This window comes from Lagopus muta, chromosome 2, assembly GCF_023343835.1.
Source record: "Lagopus muta isolate bLagMut1 chromosome 2, bLagMut1 primary, whole genome shotgun sequence".
Lineage (NCBI taxonomy): Eukaryota > Metazoa > Chordata > Aves > Galliformes > Phasianidae > Lagopus > Lagopus muta.
Window position 1 is genome coordinate 29337401 of NC_064434.1, and position 22035 is coordinate 29359435.

Genomic DNA, 22035 nt, shown 5'->3' on the forward strand with positions numbered 1-22035 from the left:
CTTTTAATATCTGTATACCTGGCATGAGATTAAGAAACAACGGTTCAAATGTTGGTCTGACCAGTTTATTATAAATCCCAATCAGGGAGATGGGGAAGGGAAGGAGTATGATAAAAAAGATAGGAAATAAGCTAGAATTGCATGAAGCAGGGATAGTCACCACCAGGATCCAGCAGCGGTCCCGTTCCATGCCGTTTTGAAGGTCCGAGGCAAAAGCTCAGGGGGAGGGCAGCAGCAGCATGGCTGGCCTTGGGCAGCAAGCAGGTAGCAGGAAGAATCAGCAGGATAAACGCGGGAGGAAGCAGCAGCACTCAGGCAGCAGGACCAGGAGAGTCTGTCAGCATGCAGGCATTCCGTAGTGAGGGATCTGATAGCAGACACCTTTGTTCTTCTTCAGCATGCTAGTAGAGCGCAGAGCAAGTCCAGGAGGGAGAGAGGCAGGTCATAAGGCTTCTCATGTCAGAGACCTCTTCTTCATGAGGAATCTGTTGCCAGAAAACCTCAACCTCACGGTTGTAGGTCCCCTTTTTATCCTTCTGCTTCTGCCATCATGGCATTCCTGGGCATTTGAGTAAAAGTCGTGTGCAGCACCTCCTGATATGGCCATCTTCCTTGAGATAAGCCTCCACAAAAGACTGCTTCCTAGCCATTAAGCTGTGGCTTATCTCTCTCTCTCTTTGCACCTGGCCTTGTCCATCTGTGTCCCTCAGACAAAGGATTTCTCAGCCCTTGCCCAGGCCTTGCTTGGACTTGTCCGTCTGTGTACCCAGCAAGCTTTGAAACAATGACGTAAAAGAATAATCTCTTACAACAGGATGTTCCAAAAGTAATGCCTCCTATTCATTTATATAGAAATGACAACGGTTGTTTATAAAGAGAACAAAAACACTATTAGATAGAACAAATTCTCAGCTACAAATGCTATTTTTCTACAGTCACCACCACTAGCTACGCATTTTTGCCAGTGGCAAAAAAGAGCCTGCATGCCATGCTCATAAAAATCTGTTTGGTCATCTAGAATCTGGCTTGTCTTTCGTATCACTGTTACCACTGCTGAAACACACCGCTTGCAGCTTCACTGTGCACACATCCATTGTTTGGTCTCCACAAATGTTCAGCAAGTGTCAGTGAAAGTCAGTGGATGCCATTTTTAATGCATGGAGGAATTTAATTCCTTGTTGTTTCCTTTGTACGCACTTCCATGTCAGACGCCATGTTGGGTGTCTGCCTCTCTGCTGTTATCTGTCACATGGCAATAAAATGTTATTGGTGGGAAGATTCAACCTCTACTGCCATACCACCAACATCCTCCTCTGAAGCCATGCACCAACATAATAGGTGGCATTACTTTCAGAGCAGCCCTCATACCAACAAGCTGATACTTATTTAGGGGTGCTGAAGCAACATATGAACATAAATGTCAATGTTAATCCCTTGGCACGGTACATCAGACAACTGTCGGTTCATTTGAGCCACAATTAACTACTCCTGCAGGTGTTTGCTGAAAAAAAAACAACCTTTCTCATATGATAACCCATCCTCACACTCTGAGCACTGATGACGAAATGTGAAGAAGTCTAAGGAGGATTATCTGCTTGGCATGTACTGAAGGAATCTTTCTAGAATAGTTTCAAAGCAGTATGAAAATAGGGAAACTTTAGTGACAAACCTTTGTGCACACTTTTGTTTGTTTTATATTCACCCTGCACCATACAGTAGCGGGCAGTGTGCTTCTGTCTTACGTTTGCTGAATGACTTTCAGCCTCTTTGGTGCTTTCAGTTTGAGTTGCATTATCATTATTATTATTACTTTTTACCTACTTAATGTTTTGGCTTTATTGCTGCCTTTTGTGAAGACTGATCTATTTCTATTCAGGTCATTAGTGCAGGAGCCAGTGTGAGCTAAAAGAGGACTGTAGATACAGGCTTACAAATGCAAGTTTTGCCCAGTGTTACATTCAGAATAGTCAAATTGATTGCCAGATGTCTTCATCCAGCCTTGCAATAAGCTTATAAGCGATTAGAAGGCTTGAAGAATGTTGGTTTCCACAGATGTTTCCATTCTTTTATGTCCTTGTGGAGAGCTGTGTGTTGCCACCAGCGCTGCTAAGGGACTGGAAGCCTGATGGGCACAATAGTCCAGTGGGAATTACAACAATCTCTTTAATGATTGTGCCTTGCATGGTTGCCCTCAAATTGCTGCTGAAAAAAAATAAAATAACTTGTATACAGGAGGAAAAAATACAGGTTTTAAATTTCTCCTTTTTACAGCTGCTGTGTTAAATAGAGCAATTAGGAGGAATTTTACAATGTAACAGCATTGTTTCATTCTGTAACAGAGTTTAATATATCCCAAGTTTAATACAGTTATGTAGAAATATTTGCATAAATCTAGAAAGCAAGTTGGGCATGTCCTGCACATGTTAATTTCCTCTCCTGTCGACCCACCCCTCAGCACCAGGATGCTGGAACATGAAGTCTCCTCTTAAAGATTACACTTTTTTTTTACCTTTAAGATTTTGCTTAAACTCTCCAAAGTAAGGATTTTACATTTCCACTGGGAAATGACAGTGCTGTCTCAGGAGATCTAGGGAACGTGTCCACTAGACCTATGTTAATTCAACACATCAGTTCCAAAACGGTGCAAGTGCTTATTACTGCCTGGCAGAATCATCTGTTCTCACCACAGAAAGAGGCAGCTCTGGATAGTGGCCCACTCGTGCCACCTTGTCCTGGGGTCTGTGACACCCGGAGAGCAGCCATGGGGATAGAATGGCCACATGACCCAGGCCCACCTCTGTCATCTCATCCTGCTTCTGAGACCCACACTGGGAACTGCTTCTTTTCAGATGTGCCCAAGGGATTGCACTTACCCCAAACAAAGTGGCAGGTTGCAAAGACCATCAGATACAGTCCTGAGCTAGTCAGCAACCCCTTCCAGCCAGATGGGGGAATTTGAGAAAGCTGGAGCTAGTACTGTGCTCGTTCCTGCTTCTCTTCAGGATTACAGCACTTGTATTCTCCAAAAATAGTCTTGCTAGCACCATAGTCCTTCATGGGCTTCCCACCCACCAGTGTAGACAGCTTCGTTCCTGGAGATAAAGTGGCTGGAAAATGCAGTAAATTCTGTATTTATGGAAACTGAGTTCCTGGAGGTATTCACTCTGCCTGTGCAGCCATGCAGGATGGCTGTGTAGGCTAGGAATGCAAGCTGTGATCAGTCAGAAGGGAGAGGTGCATGCTTCTGGAAGGGTCAGAAAAAACATCCCTTCCAGGTGACACAGAGGGGCCATCTTTCTACCTTCAGCATCTGCACTAGATAGTTCAGCTAGGTCCTGGGCATCTCCTGCTTCCCCCTCAGCAAAATGGAGAATAGATTCCTATATCCCTTTCTCTCTACCTAGACTTTTCCTCCTCCTCAGAGAACACTTATCTCCCCTGATGTTTTCAGCAACTTTACCTCTTAATTTTCCTTACCCGTTCCAAATTAATTTTTGTCTGTCTACTTTCACCTTCAGTTTCTGTTCCCATGGTTTTTGGCCTTTCCACTCCTGTATTGCTGCACTGGCTTTGCTTTAGATGCAACCTGGGAACATGCAAGGGTAGGTCCTGTACATTTCTTCCTGCCTTGTTGTGAGAGCCCAGTGTGCAGAGAGAGCGCTGCCTTCCTGCTGGCCTGGGCAAGGCAGAAGCCCAGATTGTTTTTTTTCTACATGTGAGCTGCTGCCAGTATCCCCTAAGCAGGTTGTTCATACTTGTTGCTCAATCACACGCTTATATGGGAATTTTTGAAAACCTAATTCCAGTAGTCCATGGTGAAACATCCAGTCCAATTAATTTTCTCTCGTTATTCTTTTATGTCCTATGGCAATGAATTTTACAGGTTAATTGCATGTTTTGTTGATTCTTATCAGATATAAATTGTCTTTTGATCTCATTTTTATAAGGAAGGGTAAATAGGAGGCATCCACCAGGCCTTCTTGTCTTTTGCTAGTTTGCATACCTCTATCTGCCATCTCATACTTGTCTTCTGACTAACTGCTCCTGAATTATTTAGTCCTTTCTCACTGCACGTCTTGCCATGCCTGCAGTTATTTTGTGTTTTTCCTGCTTGTAACTATGCCCATCTTTTACAGTCTGACTTAATGAGGTGGTTATTTATCAGGCGTGTGTCTCACCACCCGTCCCGCTCTTTCCCTCCAGAAGTTCTTCAGTTTTTTCCTTCACAGCAGCAGCAGCCCTTTTCAGGAAGGTCTGCTACCGTGCAGGGGAAAGCCTGAGACGTAGTAGAGTAGCCAACACTGCTTTCCCAGTGTTTGTAGAGCATAATTTCTCTGGCATGAAGCAGTTACTGGGCAGAGCAAGTAAGGATTTATGGAAAGGAGCTGCATGTGTTACTTGTGGTTTGTGTCCTTGGTTGGATACAAACTGTGCTGGTGAACAACGCCAAAGATAGGATTTTAAATATCTTTCTGTCGTCCTGTCTTAAAGGCAAATAAAGCTCAGGGTGAATCATTGTTGCTTTCTTCCTTTTGGCAGATGCATATCAATAACTTTAGGATCAATTATTGGAGAAGGCTAATAAAGTATAAATCCATGAAAGGCTGGTAATTGAAGCTAATCTTAGCTTGCAGGAGGCCCTTGGTTTCTTAAGATTTATTGAGCCAGCTGTTAATAATATAAAGATGTTTGCTGAGGACTTATTCAGTCCACAGAAAGAGCGTGCACTCTACAGTGTTACGAACCTTAACTGGTAACTCTACAAAGGAGAAATGTGGGAACATTTGATGTCATTATTCCTATCTGGACTGAATCAAAAAATTAAATTTCAGTATTTAGAGTCATAGAATCACAGAATGGCCTGGGTTGAAAAGGACCACAATGATCATGTAGTTTCAACCCCCCCCTGCTATGAGCAGGGTCGCCAGCCACCAGACCAGGCTGCCCAGAGCCACATCCAGCCTGGCCTTTAATGCCTCCAGGGATGGGGCATCCACAACCTCCTTGGGCAACCTGTTGCAGTGCGTCACCACCCTCTGTGTGAAAAACTTCTTCCTAATTTTTAACCTAAATCTCCCCTATCTTAATTTAAAACCATTCCCCCTTGTCCAATCATTATCCACCCCCATAAACAGTCCTTCCCCTTTCTGTTTTTACAATCCCTTCAAGTACTGGAAGGCCACAATGAGGTCTCTCTGGAGCTTCCTCTTCTCCAAGCTAAACAAGCCCAGTTCCCTCAGCCTTTCCTCACAGAGAGGTGCCCTCTGATCATCTTAGTGGTCCTTGTCTGGACTCATTGAGCTACTGTGATGCTTAACCCACTGAGAAGTATTTTGGCTCTCTATAACAGAAGATAAAATGACATTATTTATTATACATTTGTCATAATGGCTTGAAAATGTGTTACTTTTACACAGTAGCAGTGAGCGTATACTTTCAGCTTGTGGGCATCTTAATGAATAATATCACTTGATCCATGCTGGAGAATGAAGCTAGTTTCTTATTAGAAACCTTGATTTAAAATGTTAAAACAAAAATCTGACCCATCTTCCTCATTCTGGATCTTTATGAAAGAATATTTTGTATTTCTGTCAAAAAATAATCACATCCAGTACTGACTTCTAGAAAATATTCTTTTATATTTCGGAAATTTTTTTACCTACAGATGCCAAATTTGTATTTGGTTAGCTTTGCTAAAGAGTGACTTGGATTTGTTTCTATTTCATTTCCTTTTGTTTGGGAGTAACATATGACTACATTATATGGTAAAGGGTTTTACTCAAGGTGTAGCAAAGATAGACTAAGATGCATGTGAAGAAAGGGATTCACTGGTGCTGCTTGGGGTATTTGTATATAGAGAAAACTTGGGATAGTCTCCTCCCTGGTGTAGAAACAGTGCATGTTTCCTGTGGTTAAAGCAAGAAATCTTAAGGTAATCATTTTTATTTAGAATGGAATGAAGAAATACTTCAAATGGTGAGCCAGCTTTCAGATGTTTAGCAGCAGTTTTATAACAGGTTTGTTTTGTGTTTCTGCATTCCACTTCCCTTCTTATTTTCTGTTGGTGCATATATAGAAACCTGGGCCACAACCTGAAATCATAGAATCATACATAGAGTATCCTGAGTTGGAAGTGACCCACAAGGATCAAGTTCAACTCCTGGCTCCGCACTGCACCTGAGATTAACAGTTAAGAGTGCTTATTTTCCATGGCATTGAAAATGCATGAAATATTACTTATTTGTATTATACTGTTACACTTCATTTATATTATTTCATTATTATATAGATTTTTCACATCATATAAATAACACCATGTGTTATTTTATACGCGTTGTAAATTCTAATGTAATTTATCACAAGTAATATCAATTCCTACTATTTTCTTTCAGCCACAAAATATAAGGTTACATACTGGAGAGCTGCTTGTCTAAACAGACACACTTTGGCTCTGTTAAATTAACTTGTATTCCAAAGAAGTGTCCGTATTTCCAGGAAGCCCCTTTCATTTCACATTGAAATAATTTGCTTACTCATATGATTCCAGTACATTGCAAATGAAAAATAAAGATGAAGAGAAAGGTTCAAGACGATTAGTCTCTTTTGATCTTGGCTCTGGGGTAAGGCTCAGCTGATGAGTAAGAAAACCTGAGTTTGTATGCACAGATCAACTTTAGTGCACTGCTTAGAGTTGAAGCTGGTGACTAATGTAGCCATTGTTGGAAGAAGAAAAAGATCAGTTGAGTAAAAGTTATTACTTCTGTTTTTCTTAAATTTCACTTCAGTGCCTAGAGAATATTGCACGTTTGTCTAACTTTTTAATTTTCTGTGTACCGTTGCCATGCAGTCCTGTCTTCCTGTTTTTTTAAAGCAATAAAAATCAATTTTCACACTCATCTGTGTTTATCTCTGAAAAGGATCTTGGTAGACAAACCTATTTCATTTTCTTGCTTCTAAAAATACCAAGTAGTTTCACATCTTGAAAAACAATTACAACAGGATGCAAAATCACCAACATGTTTTGCCAGCAAGGACAATTAAGACAGTTTCCATCCAGAGACTGTCATATATTTGAAAACCCAAAGACCTTTTGGCTGGAGTGACAACAACATCTGCAAAAATCAGCATCATCTATCCCAAGAATTTCCTGAAGATATCCTGCCAATTATTTTTACTAGTAGGTGACGATTAATCATAACCTGTCTGGCATCCAAGCAGAGAGATCTGGTCTCTGACCAGAAAAGAAAAGCCTATATTCAGACATTGCTGAAAGCAAATTCTGCCAGGACTCAATATATTAAGCACCATTATTTTTACTGTATTCAGAACTCAAAAGTGTCTTGTATTGCTTGTTTTTTTGTTTTTTGTTGTTGTTGTTGTTGTTGTTAGTGATGATGGTTAAGCTTTTTCATTTATTTGTTTGTTTGTTTGTTTGTTTGTTTGTTTCAAAGCTGAGATCTTGTTTCTGCAAATCTACTCAGGTTTTTTGTGGGAAGTGCAGAACGGAGTTTCCTGCCCTCCCAAATTGCTCTAGAGATGTTCAGGCGATATAATTCAATGGATGACATCAAAATGATTTTTTATAGGCTTAAAAACAACATCGTATCATTTTTCAGAGGGCGAATTCAGGTAATTTAAGAAGACTGAATGTCTCCAGAATAGTCTTCAAAAATGCAGTTTGCAGATTTTGACAATCTTATACAAAATGAACATGGCTTTATCAATAAATAGTGCTGTTCCTTCCATTGAGACAATTAAAAAAATATGATAACATCCATCATTTCTCTTATTTCGCTATCGATTTCCTCTCTATTTGGAGATTTAATTCTGAATTCAATCCTAAAATTATTTTTCAATAAAGATTTTGCATCTTTTTAAGATAAAAATATTGAAAATTCTTGACTTCTGAGGTTAATATTTAGAGGAGGTCATTGGAAGTTCAACCCATATTAGGCCAGATTTTGTTGCTTTAACTATGTGAAATATCCCTCTGATTTTGTAGCAATGGGACTATTCACAAAGCAAAGGAACTGCCACCTGGCAAAAACACTGCAGTTTGCCTCTTCACAAATTAACTATTGCTGCGTGCTCTAATGCTGGATTTTGTTCTTTGCCTTCTTGAACCAGTAGAGGGAAGTGGTTAATCCCTTGTTTGAAGCTAAAAGCATTTTTGTAGCCAGTTGAGATAACCTTTTCCATTCTGTGACCTTTCTCAACAGGTGCTCAATGAATAATGGTACAATTGTTTTCCTCTCTGAATGCCCCTCTGTTTGGCATATTCAGAAGCCTGCCTTAAACTCTATGGATGTCTTATTTTTTTAAGCAAACCTACAGGATCACAAAGTACACCAAGACTGGATATGTTACTGGCTTTGAAAAAGTCTGCTGTTCCTGTAGATGCGTTTGTATAAATTTAAGAATCTGGAAAAAAACAAAAAACAAAAAACCCACATTATTTTCCTGTATTGCTGCAGGTGTAAATCATTAGGCTATATTTTAATTGCTTTAAGCAGCCAATTGATAGAGATAGATCCCATTGAAAATATTTTTGTTATATTTCTGTAGTGTGGCATGCTGGAATATAGTGCTCCAGAATGTGTGTTGTGTTCATCGTGTGCCAAAGTGTCCGATTAAAATTCAAAGTACGTTTCTACATTGGTTAAATGATACTCTCAGGCCCCAGCCAACTAGCTGTGGAGATTGTTGCAGAAAACAATTTGAAGGGAGTTCTGATAATAGCTATAAGCATGATGAAGCACTTGAAAGGATTGGTATATTTCTGTGATTTCTATAATAATTATTTCTATGTGGGTGTTGTCGTAAATCTGGATTCAAACATATTTTAAACCCTTTGCAAGTGGGAATAATTGCTTACTGTGCTGCAGTATGCATATATGAGTGTAACCTGTACCGTTGTCACCATATGGAGTTGACTTCAGAACATGCTTAATGCTCTTAGTAGATTATAGAGCTCAGTGGCTACGTCACAGGATTAAATTACTTTGTTATCATGAGTAACTTCGAAATTTAGGGTGATTTATTGTCCTGAGAATTACTGATGAGAAATGACCACTACAAGAGACCTCTCTAGCTCATAAATAGTAACTCTCAACCAAGAAAGTAAACCTTAGAAGGACATCCTAAGTGTAGCCTAAATATTATACGCAGTTGCCACTGAATTTCCTCTGTCTGTTAATAAAGCTGAAGGCTACATAAACCACATTTTTCAGATATTCTACTTGTCCCTGCGTTTTTAGAGGCAGGTATGTCCTACTCCTGTCCTAGGTCAGTGCATCTCTGTTCTGTAGTGGGAACAGACACAGTAATTGACAACCATTGCAGTTTCTGCATATTCTTAACTAGTGCAAACTTGTGGCATTTTCTGCAAATTTGTAGCAAATATTTTTTGGAGATACAGTGATGATTCTGAAATGACTAAAAGCTGTTCATTTTCTATTCTGATAAAGACAGTGAAAAAATATTGCAGTGTCCATTTAATCTGTATTGGCTCAAATTGGTATATTTATTTAGAAGGAAAGGACATTCCAACCCATTAGTAGTAAATGCAGACAAAGTATTAAGTGCAGAAAAAGCTGACACTATCTTTTTATTACATTATACTTTGAAGAAGATGCAAGAAAAAGGAGAAATTGCAGGTTTGTGTAGTAGTTTGAGTGTGTATATGAGCTATGAGTAGGTGAGGAATGCTCATTAATTACATTTTCCATGTTAATTGCAGGGGAGTTGGACTGAATGACCTTTAAAGGTCCCTTCCAACTCAAGTGATTCTATACTTCTATGATTTCCTAACACCGTCCTAATCTCATTCCTGTAACTTTAGAGATTGTCCTGATGGTATATGAATCATATAATGCAGATTAGTTTGGGTTGGAAGGGACCTTAAAGATTATCTAGTTCTGTCCCCCCCCCCTACTATGGGCAGGTTGCTCAACACCCCATCCAGCTTGGCCTTGAGTGCCTCCAGGGAGGGGGCATTCACAGCCTCACTGGGTAACCTGTTCCAGTGTCTCATCACCCTCACAGTAAAGAATTTCTTCCTAATATCTAATCTAATTCTCTTCCCTGAAGAGGAAACCCTCTTCCAGTTTAAAACCATTTCCCTTTGTCCTGTCACCACATGCACTTGTAAAATGTTCCTACCCAGCTTCCCTGTAGGTCCCCTTGAGGTACTGGAAGGCTGTTATAGGGTCTCCCTAGAGCCTTCTCTTCGCCAGGCTGAAAAGCCCCCAGTCTCTCAGCTTTTCCTTGGAGGGGAGGTGCTCCAGCCCTCTAATCACCTTCATGGCCCTCCTGCTCCAATAGCTCCATGTCCTTCTTGAACTGGAGGCCCCAGAACTGAATGCGGTACTCCAGGTGTGGTCTCACGAGAGCAGAGTAGAGGGGCAGAATCACCTCCCTCGATCTGCTGGTCACATTTCTCTTAATGCAACCCAGGATACAGTTGGCCTTCTGAGCTGCAAGTGCACACTGCCAGCTCATGTTAAATCTTTCATTAACCAACACTCCAAATCCTTCTCCTCAGGGCTGCTCTCAAGCCATATTAAGGCTTTGGGATGTTTTAGTAAGGTTTCCATGCTCACCCTTTTATCTGTTCCCATCAAATTTTTTAACTGGTACTGTAAAATTTTAAAGCATGCAATAAGCTCATAGTAGGGAAATTGTATAGGAAAAGCCATGACAAATAAAATAACCCATTATGATTATTTGTGAGGCCTCTTTTTATAATTAGGAGTCTCTCGGTCAGTCCATGACCACAGGAAGTACTTCCTTTGTGAAGTGAGGAGCTCAGATTGGTGCATCCTCCATGAGCTACTGCTGAATTTCATGTTCTTACATTACTGGGCTTTGGTCACTCCTCTTTACTTAATGTCACTATTTTAATGAGATTGGACAATATAAAAATGTAATATGTTGTATGCATCATTCTAGGTTCATCAGTTTTCTTTTTTCTGGGCCCATCAGGTGTTAACATAGTGACTTTTACCAAGTCACTATTAACAAAGCTTCTATGTAATCTTGGGAATTTTGAGCAGTACTGTTTGAAAGGTCTGAAATGAAAGAATACTTTGCATGAAACTTAATTTGAAATCAAGTGTTCAAAACTGAACACTGCAAAAGTTGCCAGGAAGATCCAGAATCTCAGACTGGAGTTAATGAGGAAGGATGCTGTCTGCAAAGATAGTTATTTAAGAGATATCTCTAAATATTGAATAAAATCTACCTCATAGCTGAGGAGATGCTTAAAATTTTGAAAGATCCCAAAATATTAGCTTGAAATAAATCAAAGAAATAAGTGTGCTTCAGGAAAGAACATCTGTCTTCTAGTAAGTCATGACAGGGATGTTTGGAACTATATTTATTCATATATTTACTCATGTATTCATTCACATTCCAATGTTTCCTGGGGCTTTACAGCAAGATAGGGTGAATCTTTAGTCCCAGTTCAGTTAATCAAAATACTTCTATTCTATAAAATTAAGATTTTGCCCATAATTCACTTTCTGGCTTTTTTTTTTTAGTTCCTGATTTTCCAGTTTTGTCCCTAAAAAATAAGAGGAAAATATTGATAGAATTTTCTTAAAGCCTTCTTAAAATATAGAAATACCATGGAGATTTTACCCATAAGCCAGAGGAAATGACACTTGAGCTATGCTGGATAAAAATGTCATCGGGAAAGAATCATATTCAACTTTAAATTTTCCAGTACAGGTGTACTTAGATAAGAAAGCAATTTTAACGTATTCAGAAGTGACTTTAAACTTTTGCAACTTTTTGTTTGGACTCTGTTTTCATTCCAGGAGAGGTTTATTTTGATTTATCTTACACCTGTTCCTAGCAAGGGACACTACACTGAAATAATCTGCTTGCCTGCCTCTGAGGAAACAGAGCCAGGGAAGGCTGCCTTTGGAAATGGACACACTCTTTCCTTCCCAGCCTGAGGAGGTTTTTTGGAGGAGGAGTGTATTGTGAAGAGGTGAAGAAAATGAGAAAGGTGTGAAAGAAACACCAGTAGACTGGGAAGACTCTCTTCCCTCCAACTGTTTTTAAGCATGTGTCCAAGCATTTTCTTCTCACCCACTCCCTCGTGCCTTCCTCACCACTTTGCCTCTCTTCCTCTCTGCTCTCCATCTTGAAAGGTCTATGTGAGTTGGTAATTCCTTTGGACCAATACTAAAGAGAGGGAGAATGAGCTATGCTGCTGTTGGCTTCTTCATCTCACATGGTCAGAAGGGACCAGAGACCTTCAGTGGGGCAGAAGGACAGAGTGTTCCCAACAGATGCTGTGCAGAGCTGGGAGCAGTGAATTAATCTGAATTTTTTGCACTGTTATAACAAAAGCTGCCAGAATTCCTGGTATGGGAAAGAATAAGTGAAGGGACAAAGCATTTGCTTTTAAAAAAAAAAAAAAAATCACATTGAAAGCAGCTGAGGGAAACCAAAACTCTCCAAAAGCACATAAATCATTTCTGGACCAAAAACATAATTCCTAATATTTGGATGATATTTTCCAAGTTCTAAGACTGTTTTTTCTGGAGTGCACACTGTTTTTTGATAATATCTGATTTGTTGATAACTTCCCCCACTAATTAGAAATGGCTATTACATAGTGGAGAGCAGTGTGGATCAAGCCAAGCTAAATGTGATGTTCTTCTAGTAACCAGAGATACTCCTTCTTCAACACAGTCCATATTGCTCACAGCTTTTTTGCCCACCCTACATGAGCCTCAGATCCAGATAAACACTCCTAAATATAGAAGATTGCTTGTATGTGCTGCACATCCATACTTCCAGTTGGACAAGATCTAGGGCTTAGTTCAGTGGGATAAATAGAGGTGTCCTCTGTTACATGATGTTCCCTGCTCTCTAGCTACTTCTCCAGAAGGGCACAGGCTTCCCAAGACTGAGGGCATATCTACTGGACCTAGTGGATGTCTCAGATACCTTAGGGCATCTCGGATGGCACTGGACAAATAAATTCAGGCAGATGAAACAATACTCTTTTTGTGCCAAGCCCTGAGCACAAGTCAGCTGAGCAGTCAGCAGGAGCCTTCTTAAGGGTTAGCACACCACAGTTAGCTGACGTGATTGCCTTGTGCTGCATGGGGTATAGACACCTGATTCACAACTTAAGACTTTAAATGTCAGTATGGAACTGAATCCTACTGCACTTCTTTTTATGGTCCACATTAGGATTGTTGACATCTTTAACTTTTCCCGATCGATTATCCTGTTTCTGAATTCTTACCCAGTCCTTCTGCATCTGATTACTATGCTCTTGAGCTCTGCACGGTGCAGAGACACCCCAGGATATTATATCTATTTCTGGCTCTCTAAACTTGTTAGATTTACGTCTAAAAGCAAATTTAGTTTTACAGTAGCCAACTATATGGTAGCCAAATATGATCCATCTATGTAGAAGCCAAAATGTCAGAGCAGAAGACAAGCAGAAGGTCAATCCAGGCTTGTGTACTTGTCTAACAGCGACACTAGTCAGCAGTGGGTGGTTAGGGAAGATCACATAAGGAAGACAAGCATGCAGTAATATTTCTCAGCCTGTAGTGCCTAATACTTCGAGATTTCCTGAGACAGAAGTAGGGTCTAGGTGTTTATTTGACCTGGATTGTTTTCTCATATGAGATTATCCAGTTGGTTTTGAGCTCATGTAAACTTTTATTGGTTTGTGGCAAGGATTTGTGCAATTCTACAGAAATGTCCTTGAATGACAAAAGTGTCTGTACCCTTAATAGAACGGTAAGATGGCAAAGCCATCTTGGCACAAGGTGAGTATTATACTTAACACAAAAGAAGTAAAACTCATGTTAGCATGAAGTTCTCATCTGTGAATATGGTTTTAGTTTATTCTTGCATATTAGCATACAAGCAAACAGCACAAAATCTTAAGATTTAAGCCATGTACTTTGTTAAAAAAAAAAAAGACTTTAAGCTTTTAAAGGTCAGAAAATTAATGATGAGGTGGTGAAGTAACTGTTTTCTCTGTCCTTTTCCACTCTCTGCATACCAGTATGTCTGCCCCAATAATCACAAAAGAACATTATTCCTTCTCACAGTATCCATGTGCCTTCACTGTTATCTTCTCATCTCCCTTTAAATGCTGTTCTGGCTCAAAGGGCAGCTGGCTGATTAGTTCATGCAGAACAAACTCGCTCTCACTGTTTGAATCTGTGACCTGAAGAAATAAATCCTAACACTTGCTAGGCTGCAAAAAACATCTTGCCAAGCTGCCAACTATAAGAATACTTCTGAGTGCCCAGCACTATATTTTTTCCTTTCCAGGAAATGGTACATCAGAGGAGTTGGGTCCGGAAACTATATGACTGAACAGTGTTTGTACTCACAGGAAACCAATAAGTCTGATTCCACTGGATTCTCATCACTGAGGCAGCTCTATTTTTTTCTTCTTTCTTTTTTTCTTTCCTTTTCTGGCTTTTCAACAGGAAAGTTGCTATGTGAAAGGGGAAAACATTCAAGACCATCTACTAATTTGTTCAGGTGCTACGCCAGTCTTCAAAGATCAAACATGAGGATTCTTCAAATCTGCTCCTCTTATTCATATGTTTTCAAAATGACTGCCATGAGTTTTCACCCTAGAAATCTCTCAGGGCATACTCTGCCTCCAGCCCTCACTTCACATCCTGTCTCAAACAGAATTCTCTGCTTTGGATTTCCACCTGTAGTCTCTCTTTTGTCCCCAGTCAGCTCATGAACAATACATGTTATTGATTGGTACATGGACATTAATGTTTTCTATAATGTATTTCTTTCAGACATCATTGTTCTCATCGCTTCAATAGCAGTTGTTTCTGCAAAAACTCAGGGTAACATTTTTGCAACATCAGCACTGAGAAGTCTTCGTTTCCTACAGATCCTTCGTATGGTGCGCATGGACCGAAGAGGAGGCACTTGGAAATTATTAGGTTCAGTAGTTTATGCACATAGCAAGGTATGTAATCATAAGTGCTGGTTTTGAGGTCTTCACTGGATTCAGCAAGAATCCAAGGAAATAAATACTAACCAATTTTGAGCAGAATATCTAGAATTTCTTGAAATGACATCAGTTGTATTGAGCATTGATGCAGTTATGTGAGGCCATATTAAATACTGAAAGGTTTTTGAATGTGTTGAAAATGTTGGATTTGATGTGCTGCTCTAATTCTGCATACACTAGTGAAGTTCCTAGTGCATCAAAGGAGTAGATTTGGTCCATTTTTAAAGAAAATTTGCATCAGCAGGGAAGCATTTGACTTTTAACTACTCAAATGCCAAAAAAAGTATATAGATATTTTCACTGTGTCTTTTTTAAAGTGCCGTTCTGTTCAATCATTCAATGGATATTGATCTCTGCTTTGTTTTATCTAGGAATTAATCACAGCCTGGTACATAGGATTTTTAGTACTCATCTTTTCATCTTTCCTGGTTTATCTGGTGGAAAAAGATGCAAATAATCAGTTCTCCACATATGCAGATGCTCTCTGGTGGGGCACAGTAAGTACACAAAAAAAATATGCACTGCTTCGTGAGTATGCTAGGGCGCTTTGGATTGCACCTGCTGTTGATTTTAACTTAGTGAGATGTTCTGTGAATTGTTTCCACTGGCAGAAAGCTGGTCCCAGAGTCTCCCTACACCTAATCCAGCTATTCATTTGTACATCCATAGTTCATTTTACTCCATCCTACAGAACAGCTTTTTATGAGTTTCTGCTGCAAATCAGGTCTCTGAACCTCCAAGAGAACAAAGCATTTTACTTTTTAAGCCAGATCTTTTCATTAATACATTTTGTAGTAATGTCCCACAAAGACCTGCTTTGATCCAAATGAGATCTATAAGCTGCAGAGCAGGAAGTGTCAGGGAAGTGGGAATAAAATTCTTACATCAGCTTTGCAGTGAAAGGAAGTGTTTTTTCACTGCCCTTAGAATGAAGTTCTTTTTCCTTCCCTGTGCCTTGAGGACAAAAAGGCAAGAATAAATATTCTTATTCTGGTTCAGCAGTGTTTTTTACAGGTGTAAAAGCCCTGATTTAGTTGAGCGTTTAAGGTCTTGCTTAACTATCAAATCAATTACTTTGTTGAAACCTGTGGGATGTAAGTACATGCCTGACTGCTTTTCCAAAAGTAGGAGGATTATATGAATGCTTATATGTTTTAATAAACCAGGCTTTAAATGAACAATGAGGTAATGACGACCTAGGTGTCTAAGTAGTTGATTTATTCCTTTATGGCCCAATGTAAAGCTTTTTTTTTGCTTTTTTTTGCTTTCTTTTTTTTTTTTTTTTAAATATGCTCTGTAATGAGCTAGACCTCTGTACTATGTGGGAGTTACTTGAACAGCAGCTAGAATACTTGCCCCAGCAAAGCCTATTGCAGAGCTGTTGCCAAGCAGTAAAAAAAAATGTGGAAGGGTTTGGATGTTTTGGGATTATTGTTTTTTTTTTGTCCTTCTGTTTCAGTAGAACAAACACCATGAGCTCTGATAGTGTCTCGATAAAGAAATGATGCCTCAGTGAGATCATTAATGCTGACATAACCAAGAGCACTCATTAGTTTTCCTGGGATAAGGATGAGAGCTGAAGCAGCCTTTGCCACCTTTTCTGATCAGAGAGATGCAGAAATGAAGATTTCTGTTTGGACTCTGTTTGGATTCAGTAGTATTTGCAGACTCAGAGCTATTCAAAAACTTTTTCCAAAATTTCCAAATCTTTGAGAAGTATTTTTAATAAGTTTCATTTACATTCTGAGCCAAGGTCAGGGTCATTTCCTATTAGTATAACTAGCCTCTGTGTTTGAAATTTGTTCATCCTAGGAATAATCATTTGTTACATATCTTCTCTAGTACTGTTGAACTCGTGCACAAAACTGGGGAGGTAGGAAAAGCCAGACCTAATGGCTCTTATTTGCACATCTACAAAAGGACAGAAATATTTTCCCTGAAACTTGTTTAAGAGTGTCAAGGCAAAATCTCTAATAGCATACACGCTTCTACTCTGTATTGTGAATGCAAATAAGATTCACACTGTCTAAAGCCATCAAAGCAGGTTTTGCCCTCAGTCTCACCATAACTGTTTATTTCATGAGTTCTGTCTGTAACTGAAACAATTCATCCCAAGCAGAAGGAGGTTCACTTCCTCCAAAAGCTGAGGTTCATCAGATTTGGCTTACGGCTTTCCGAAGCTTCTGGCTTGGGATGCCAGTGACCTTCCCTTTGGGTACCCAGTCTCCAGTAGTCTGCAAGCATAATTTTCCTTTTTTGTTTGGCAGCGAGTCCTGCAAGAAGCTCTCTGTAGGTCATGCAGGTGGGATGTTGTGTCGCATGGGTCTGAGAACGTCTGTTTCCAGCCACTCAGTTTCCCAGGAAACAACTCCTATATGTCTGCAAAGCTTTGTGTGACTTAGCCCTGGGTAGGCAGAGACTTGGGGCTTAGCACAGGATTGCACCCGTCTGCCAGCAGGCACTGGTGAGGGGACACAGACCCACAAGGAATGGGAAAGACTCAGCAAACCCTCAACTCCAGTATCCAACTGAGGCTCATGTCAGATCCACATCTTTCCTCCTGAGCACCTCTAACAGCAGGAGTATGATCTTTGTTTTAGAATTTGCACTTTTCCACTACCTGCTGACTGTTATTTTTTTAAGGAAAAACCCTGCTAAGAAGTAATCATTGTATGAAGTGGTGCTTAAAATATTTTGTATACTATGAAGCTAGAATGTATGACTCATAGGTCAGATAAGTAGTGCAACTGAGAAAATAGGAATCTTTTCTTGACATCAGCAGGTAAAACAGCAAATTATAATAAAAAATCTGAAAACAATCTGTATTATATATTTCTATACCTTTCCTTGTTTCCCCCAGGGTGTGACATGAAATACATTTAATTTTTTAATGTACTTAAGTGCACAACATTACTGAAAAATCTGTGTTCTCCTTTACCTGTTATCTTTTCCATTTTAATAATAGTATTTTTTGTATAATATGTAAAACAGCATGTGGGGAATGCATAACGTGCTTCTTAGTCACGAGTTGTTTTTACTGCCAGAGTAACCCACATGCAGATTTTGAAAAGGTCAGATTCTGTGGCATTCTAGGGGAAATCAATGCTTAGTCCCATTGATTTGTTTATTTGCGAAAGTTGTTCTTACTTAAACCACCAAATTCAGGATTGAATTCTGTGATGGCAGAAGAAAGAAAAGATCACGTGGAAGTCAGGCACAAATTGTCTTTTTAAATTTCAAGCTTTTAGAAGCACTTACACTCCTCTCCCGGTCCAGACCCAGCATGTGGCAATTAGCATTAATTCCAATTATTTGAGGGTTGTACCATGCGAAGGTCATTTCATGAATTTCATTTTTAAAGCCCATAGCTTTGCACTGAGACAAAAGACAGGATATGGCATACTCATTTGCATCTGAATACTGCTCCGTAGTTGCACATTGTACTGCACCACGTGCAGTGTAAGCATCGTGCTAATGTTTCTACTGCGAATATTCTTATGGTTGGAGTCCCCATGGTGCTGCTCAACATAGCCTTAAGTGTGCACTGTATGAAGAGTTCAAGCTCAGAATTTACTAGAAATGGTTTAACAGAAAAAAAAAAAAAAAAAAAGTAAACTGTATGGGAACTGTATGGGAAAAAGTCTGTAAAAAAGAATTGTGGATCTTTCAAAATCAAACCTTACATGATTTTCTGAGAAGTGTTAGCGGTAGCTAGAACTGATCATGTTCATAGCAGCATTTTGTTTACTTTTACCTGCAAATGTGATGCAATTGGAATTTCAGTCTCTCCTACACATTTAACAGTTTCTTTTAATAAAATATTATTTTCTACTAGTATCCAGTAGTTACAGTTACAGTTGGATACAGAATGGCTCTGGCACTCCACAGTGACCTGTAGGTGAACAAAACAACTTAAATGAATAATACTGTCACAGTTACTAGCTCAAATGAGTCAATATTGATGGTGTTTTTCAAATTTAATGTGATGATAGTCTGAGCAAACTAAATTTTTTTCGGTTAATTGATGTCAGGTAAAGATTCAAAAGGTAAGTACTGCTATCAGAACATAAAATTATGTCAGAAAAAATATTAGGGAAGAGGGAAGCCCTCTGGGTCTTATCTCATCTGATTGAAGGCACCTAGGTTATATAAGCTCGTTCATTATTGTATTGCCTCACCTATTATTAGCACATTTGTTAGTTCTAGCAATGAGATATAATACAAGTTCTGTCACAGTGTTTTTTGAGACTATCTATGTTTCTTGCTTTATCTGTCCAATCCTGCATTTTAGGATATGTTGAGTTACATGCTCAAGAAATCTTCCTTTCCATTATGCAAGTCTAAGTGACTAGATCATGTGAAAACACCTAAACATTTTGTGTTTCAAGCTAGGAGAAATGAATCCTAACAAAGAAACTAAAATGTTTGGTTTATTTTCCCCTGTATAGGCTGTGGTAAGCAAACAGACACAGGGCTGTTCAGCAGGTATCCCCATACTTTGGTTTCCCTTTTATTGTTTCTTGATCCTTTTTCATCACGTTCCTCTCTCAGCACCAGCCTCCTCCCAGATCAACAACTCATCCCTATTTACTTTCATAGGCTTGTTACACCCATACTCAGGTTTTGTATTTTTTTGATACTGTGTTCTAGTCACTCTTGGTCTTGTACAATATTAATGCTGTAGTAACTTAGGTATTGTTGTCTTTGCAAGACTTGAATTCTTCTGAAGATCCCCGGTATTCTCCTCTAGTTATCTTTGAACTTAAGGTCATTTCTCCCTTAACTCCCCATGAGATCCAACATTCCCTCATAGTACCAGCTGTAACTTTTGTCAGCAGCTTTCTTATGAGTCACATCTCATCATTTCTCATGTTACTGTGGTCTCACATCCAGTAGTTTTCCACACCGCACTCAATAAATGTTACCCCAAGATTATGCCATTCAGAGCCTTATGTTCATTTATTTGCTTGCAGTACTAACAAAGATGATGAGGTTTATTTTTGAACTGGATCATGTGGATATCTGGGAAAATATTTTCTTAGTTGTGTGATCAGAGGAATATAAAATCAATTTGTTTGGTGTCAAATGAATACATGGTATGGCTCTGATATCCGTGTATCAGTATAAAGACCATCCTGAGATAAAAGACCCCAAAATGAGCAACAAGCCACTGATATGCATAGACATCTTCATGACCTAAAAGAATGGGAAAAAAGGCTTTAAAATGATTGCACTCTTTTCTTTGGAGAAATCCCGTAGATACATTCTGTAGGACTGTTCCTGGTTTTGTGTAGCTCTCAAGTATCAAATCGCAAAGGTTCATCTTTTAACAGTTTCAGAAGATGCTAGGTGACAATATCATTAATATGCAAAGGCACTGAGGTCTGTTTTCCTTCTTGTCAGCCCAGGTAGGAGAGATCTCCCTACTTTCCTGCATCTAGAAGAGATAGGGAGCTGGGTAGAAGCCAAGTAACTGGGCTCATTCCAGAGCTGCAAAGTGCTTCATGATGATTGGTCTGGAAATGAATTTTGAGGAACTTCTATTCAAAGGATTCATTTGCTCAAGTGCTTCATTATTCTCTGAGTCTCAATAGCTTCAGACATATATTCTAAACTGCTCCCCTGAGATTAAAGTTTGATTGACAGAGGATAGATAAAATGGATTTAGAGGCACTTGCTCTCTAATGCTGAGTTGGGAATACCCTTGCTAAGCAGAATAAAACCAAACCAAGCTCCTCTGCAAGTTCAAGATCATGGCTGCAACATCTCACTTCTGCTGGAAAGAAAAGGGATTGCATTCTCATCTTCTTTGTTATCACTCAGTCTCAGTAAAGGCAGGCTTTCTTTGCCTGCCTTGTGCAGACTCTGGTGCTTGTTAGATGTCTCTGTGAGCTGAGCCAACTCACCAAAACAAACCACAGAAGAATATGGGTAATTCTGCTTTCCTGGGTTGGAAAGCTGGGAAAGGGGGATGCAGGCAGAGAGGGCAGAAAAGTGAAGAGAAGCAAGACCTAATAAGCACCCAAGGATGGAAAGCTATGTGTCCCTCCAGGCTAGCATTACTACCTTGAGACTTGATAACCACTTGAAATTTCAGCTGCAGAGATATTTCAGCTCACTGCCTTTTAGTCACTATGGCTTTCTGAGGGAAATTACATCCGCAGTTTGTTCCCAACAATGGGAGCAATTAAAGGCACTGTTTACTATCTAAGGAGCCTTAAATAGTTGAAATCTAATTACTTCCAAAAGACTTTCCTTCTTTTGTCCTGTGGTGACCCCTACATTAAATAGAATTGCTTGGCTGTCTTTCATAGGAATGAACTTTGAGGAAGCTGGAAGCAAAATATTGTCTCTAGAAGGCATTTTCCTGAAGAATTCATTACTGCCAGAATATTCGCTAAGCCTGAACTTGCCCACATTTGGTACACTATGTAAAATAATTCTCTGTGCACATGTTCGCCATTAATAACAGGCTCTGGAATCCTTGGCACTCAGCCGGTCGTTGTCTATCTTTGTCCTTTAACATTGTGTGCTGTTGCCTGAGCACAGTCCCTGCAGTCTTCCACCCGGCCTCAGAAATCCTCTACTTGACTGTCTTGCTTTTGGCTGCTGCACCAAGCAGTACGTAGGCCTATCGGTCCTGCCAGTCTGGTTCCCTAGTTAGGTCCTGGCACACTTCCCAGGCCAGGAGTAGTCTGGAGGGCATTTCTTTAGACTGGGGAGGATCCCAGGCACAGGCACACGTAGGCGTGAAGCCAGAACTTTCGCCTTATTTTGCCTTAGAGATATGTTTTGTAGAGCACAGCCACATACCAGTATCCCAGCAGCCCCAGCTGTACATGTACACAGCCTGCAGTCTGTGATTTGCACATGCAGCAGTCTGTGCCATCCTGTCGTGGTGCTAAATGGCAAGGTTGCTGACCTCCACACCACAGGTTTTGAAACATCTGTTTGATGTGCCTATCATTGCACTGTCACAGAATCACAGAATTGTAGGGGTTGGAAGG

The 22035-nt window shown here is 39.7% G+C and overlaps 1 protein-coding gene across 3 annotated transcripts in view; it reads left to right on the forward strand.

Moving 5' to 3' along the window:
• Window positions 1–22035, forward strand: part of KCNQ5 (potassium voltage-gated channel subfamily Q member 5) — a 259328-nt gene that overhangs the window by 194299 nt on the left and 42994 nt on the right. For all 3 annotated transcript variants that reach the window (XM_048938247.1, XM_048938248.1, XM_048938249.1), the window contains exons 4-5: window positions 14808–14983; window positions 15400–15525. In XM_048938247.1, coding sequence (XP_048794204.1) covers window positions 14808–14983; window positions 15400–15525 — 302 coding nt within the window. The remainder of the gene's footprint in view (window positions 1–14807; window positions 14984–15399; window positions 15526–22035) is intronic.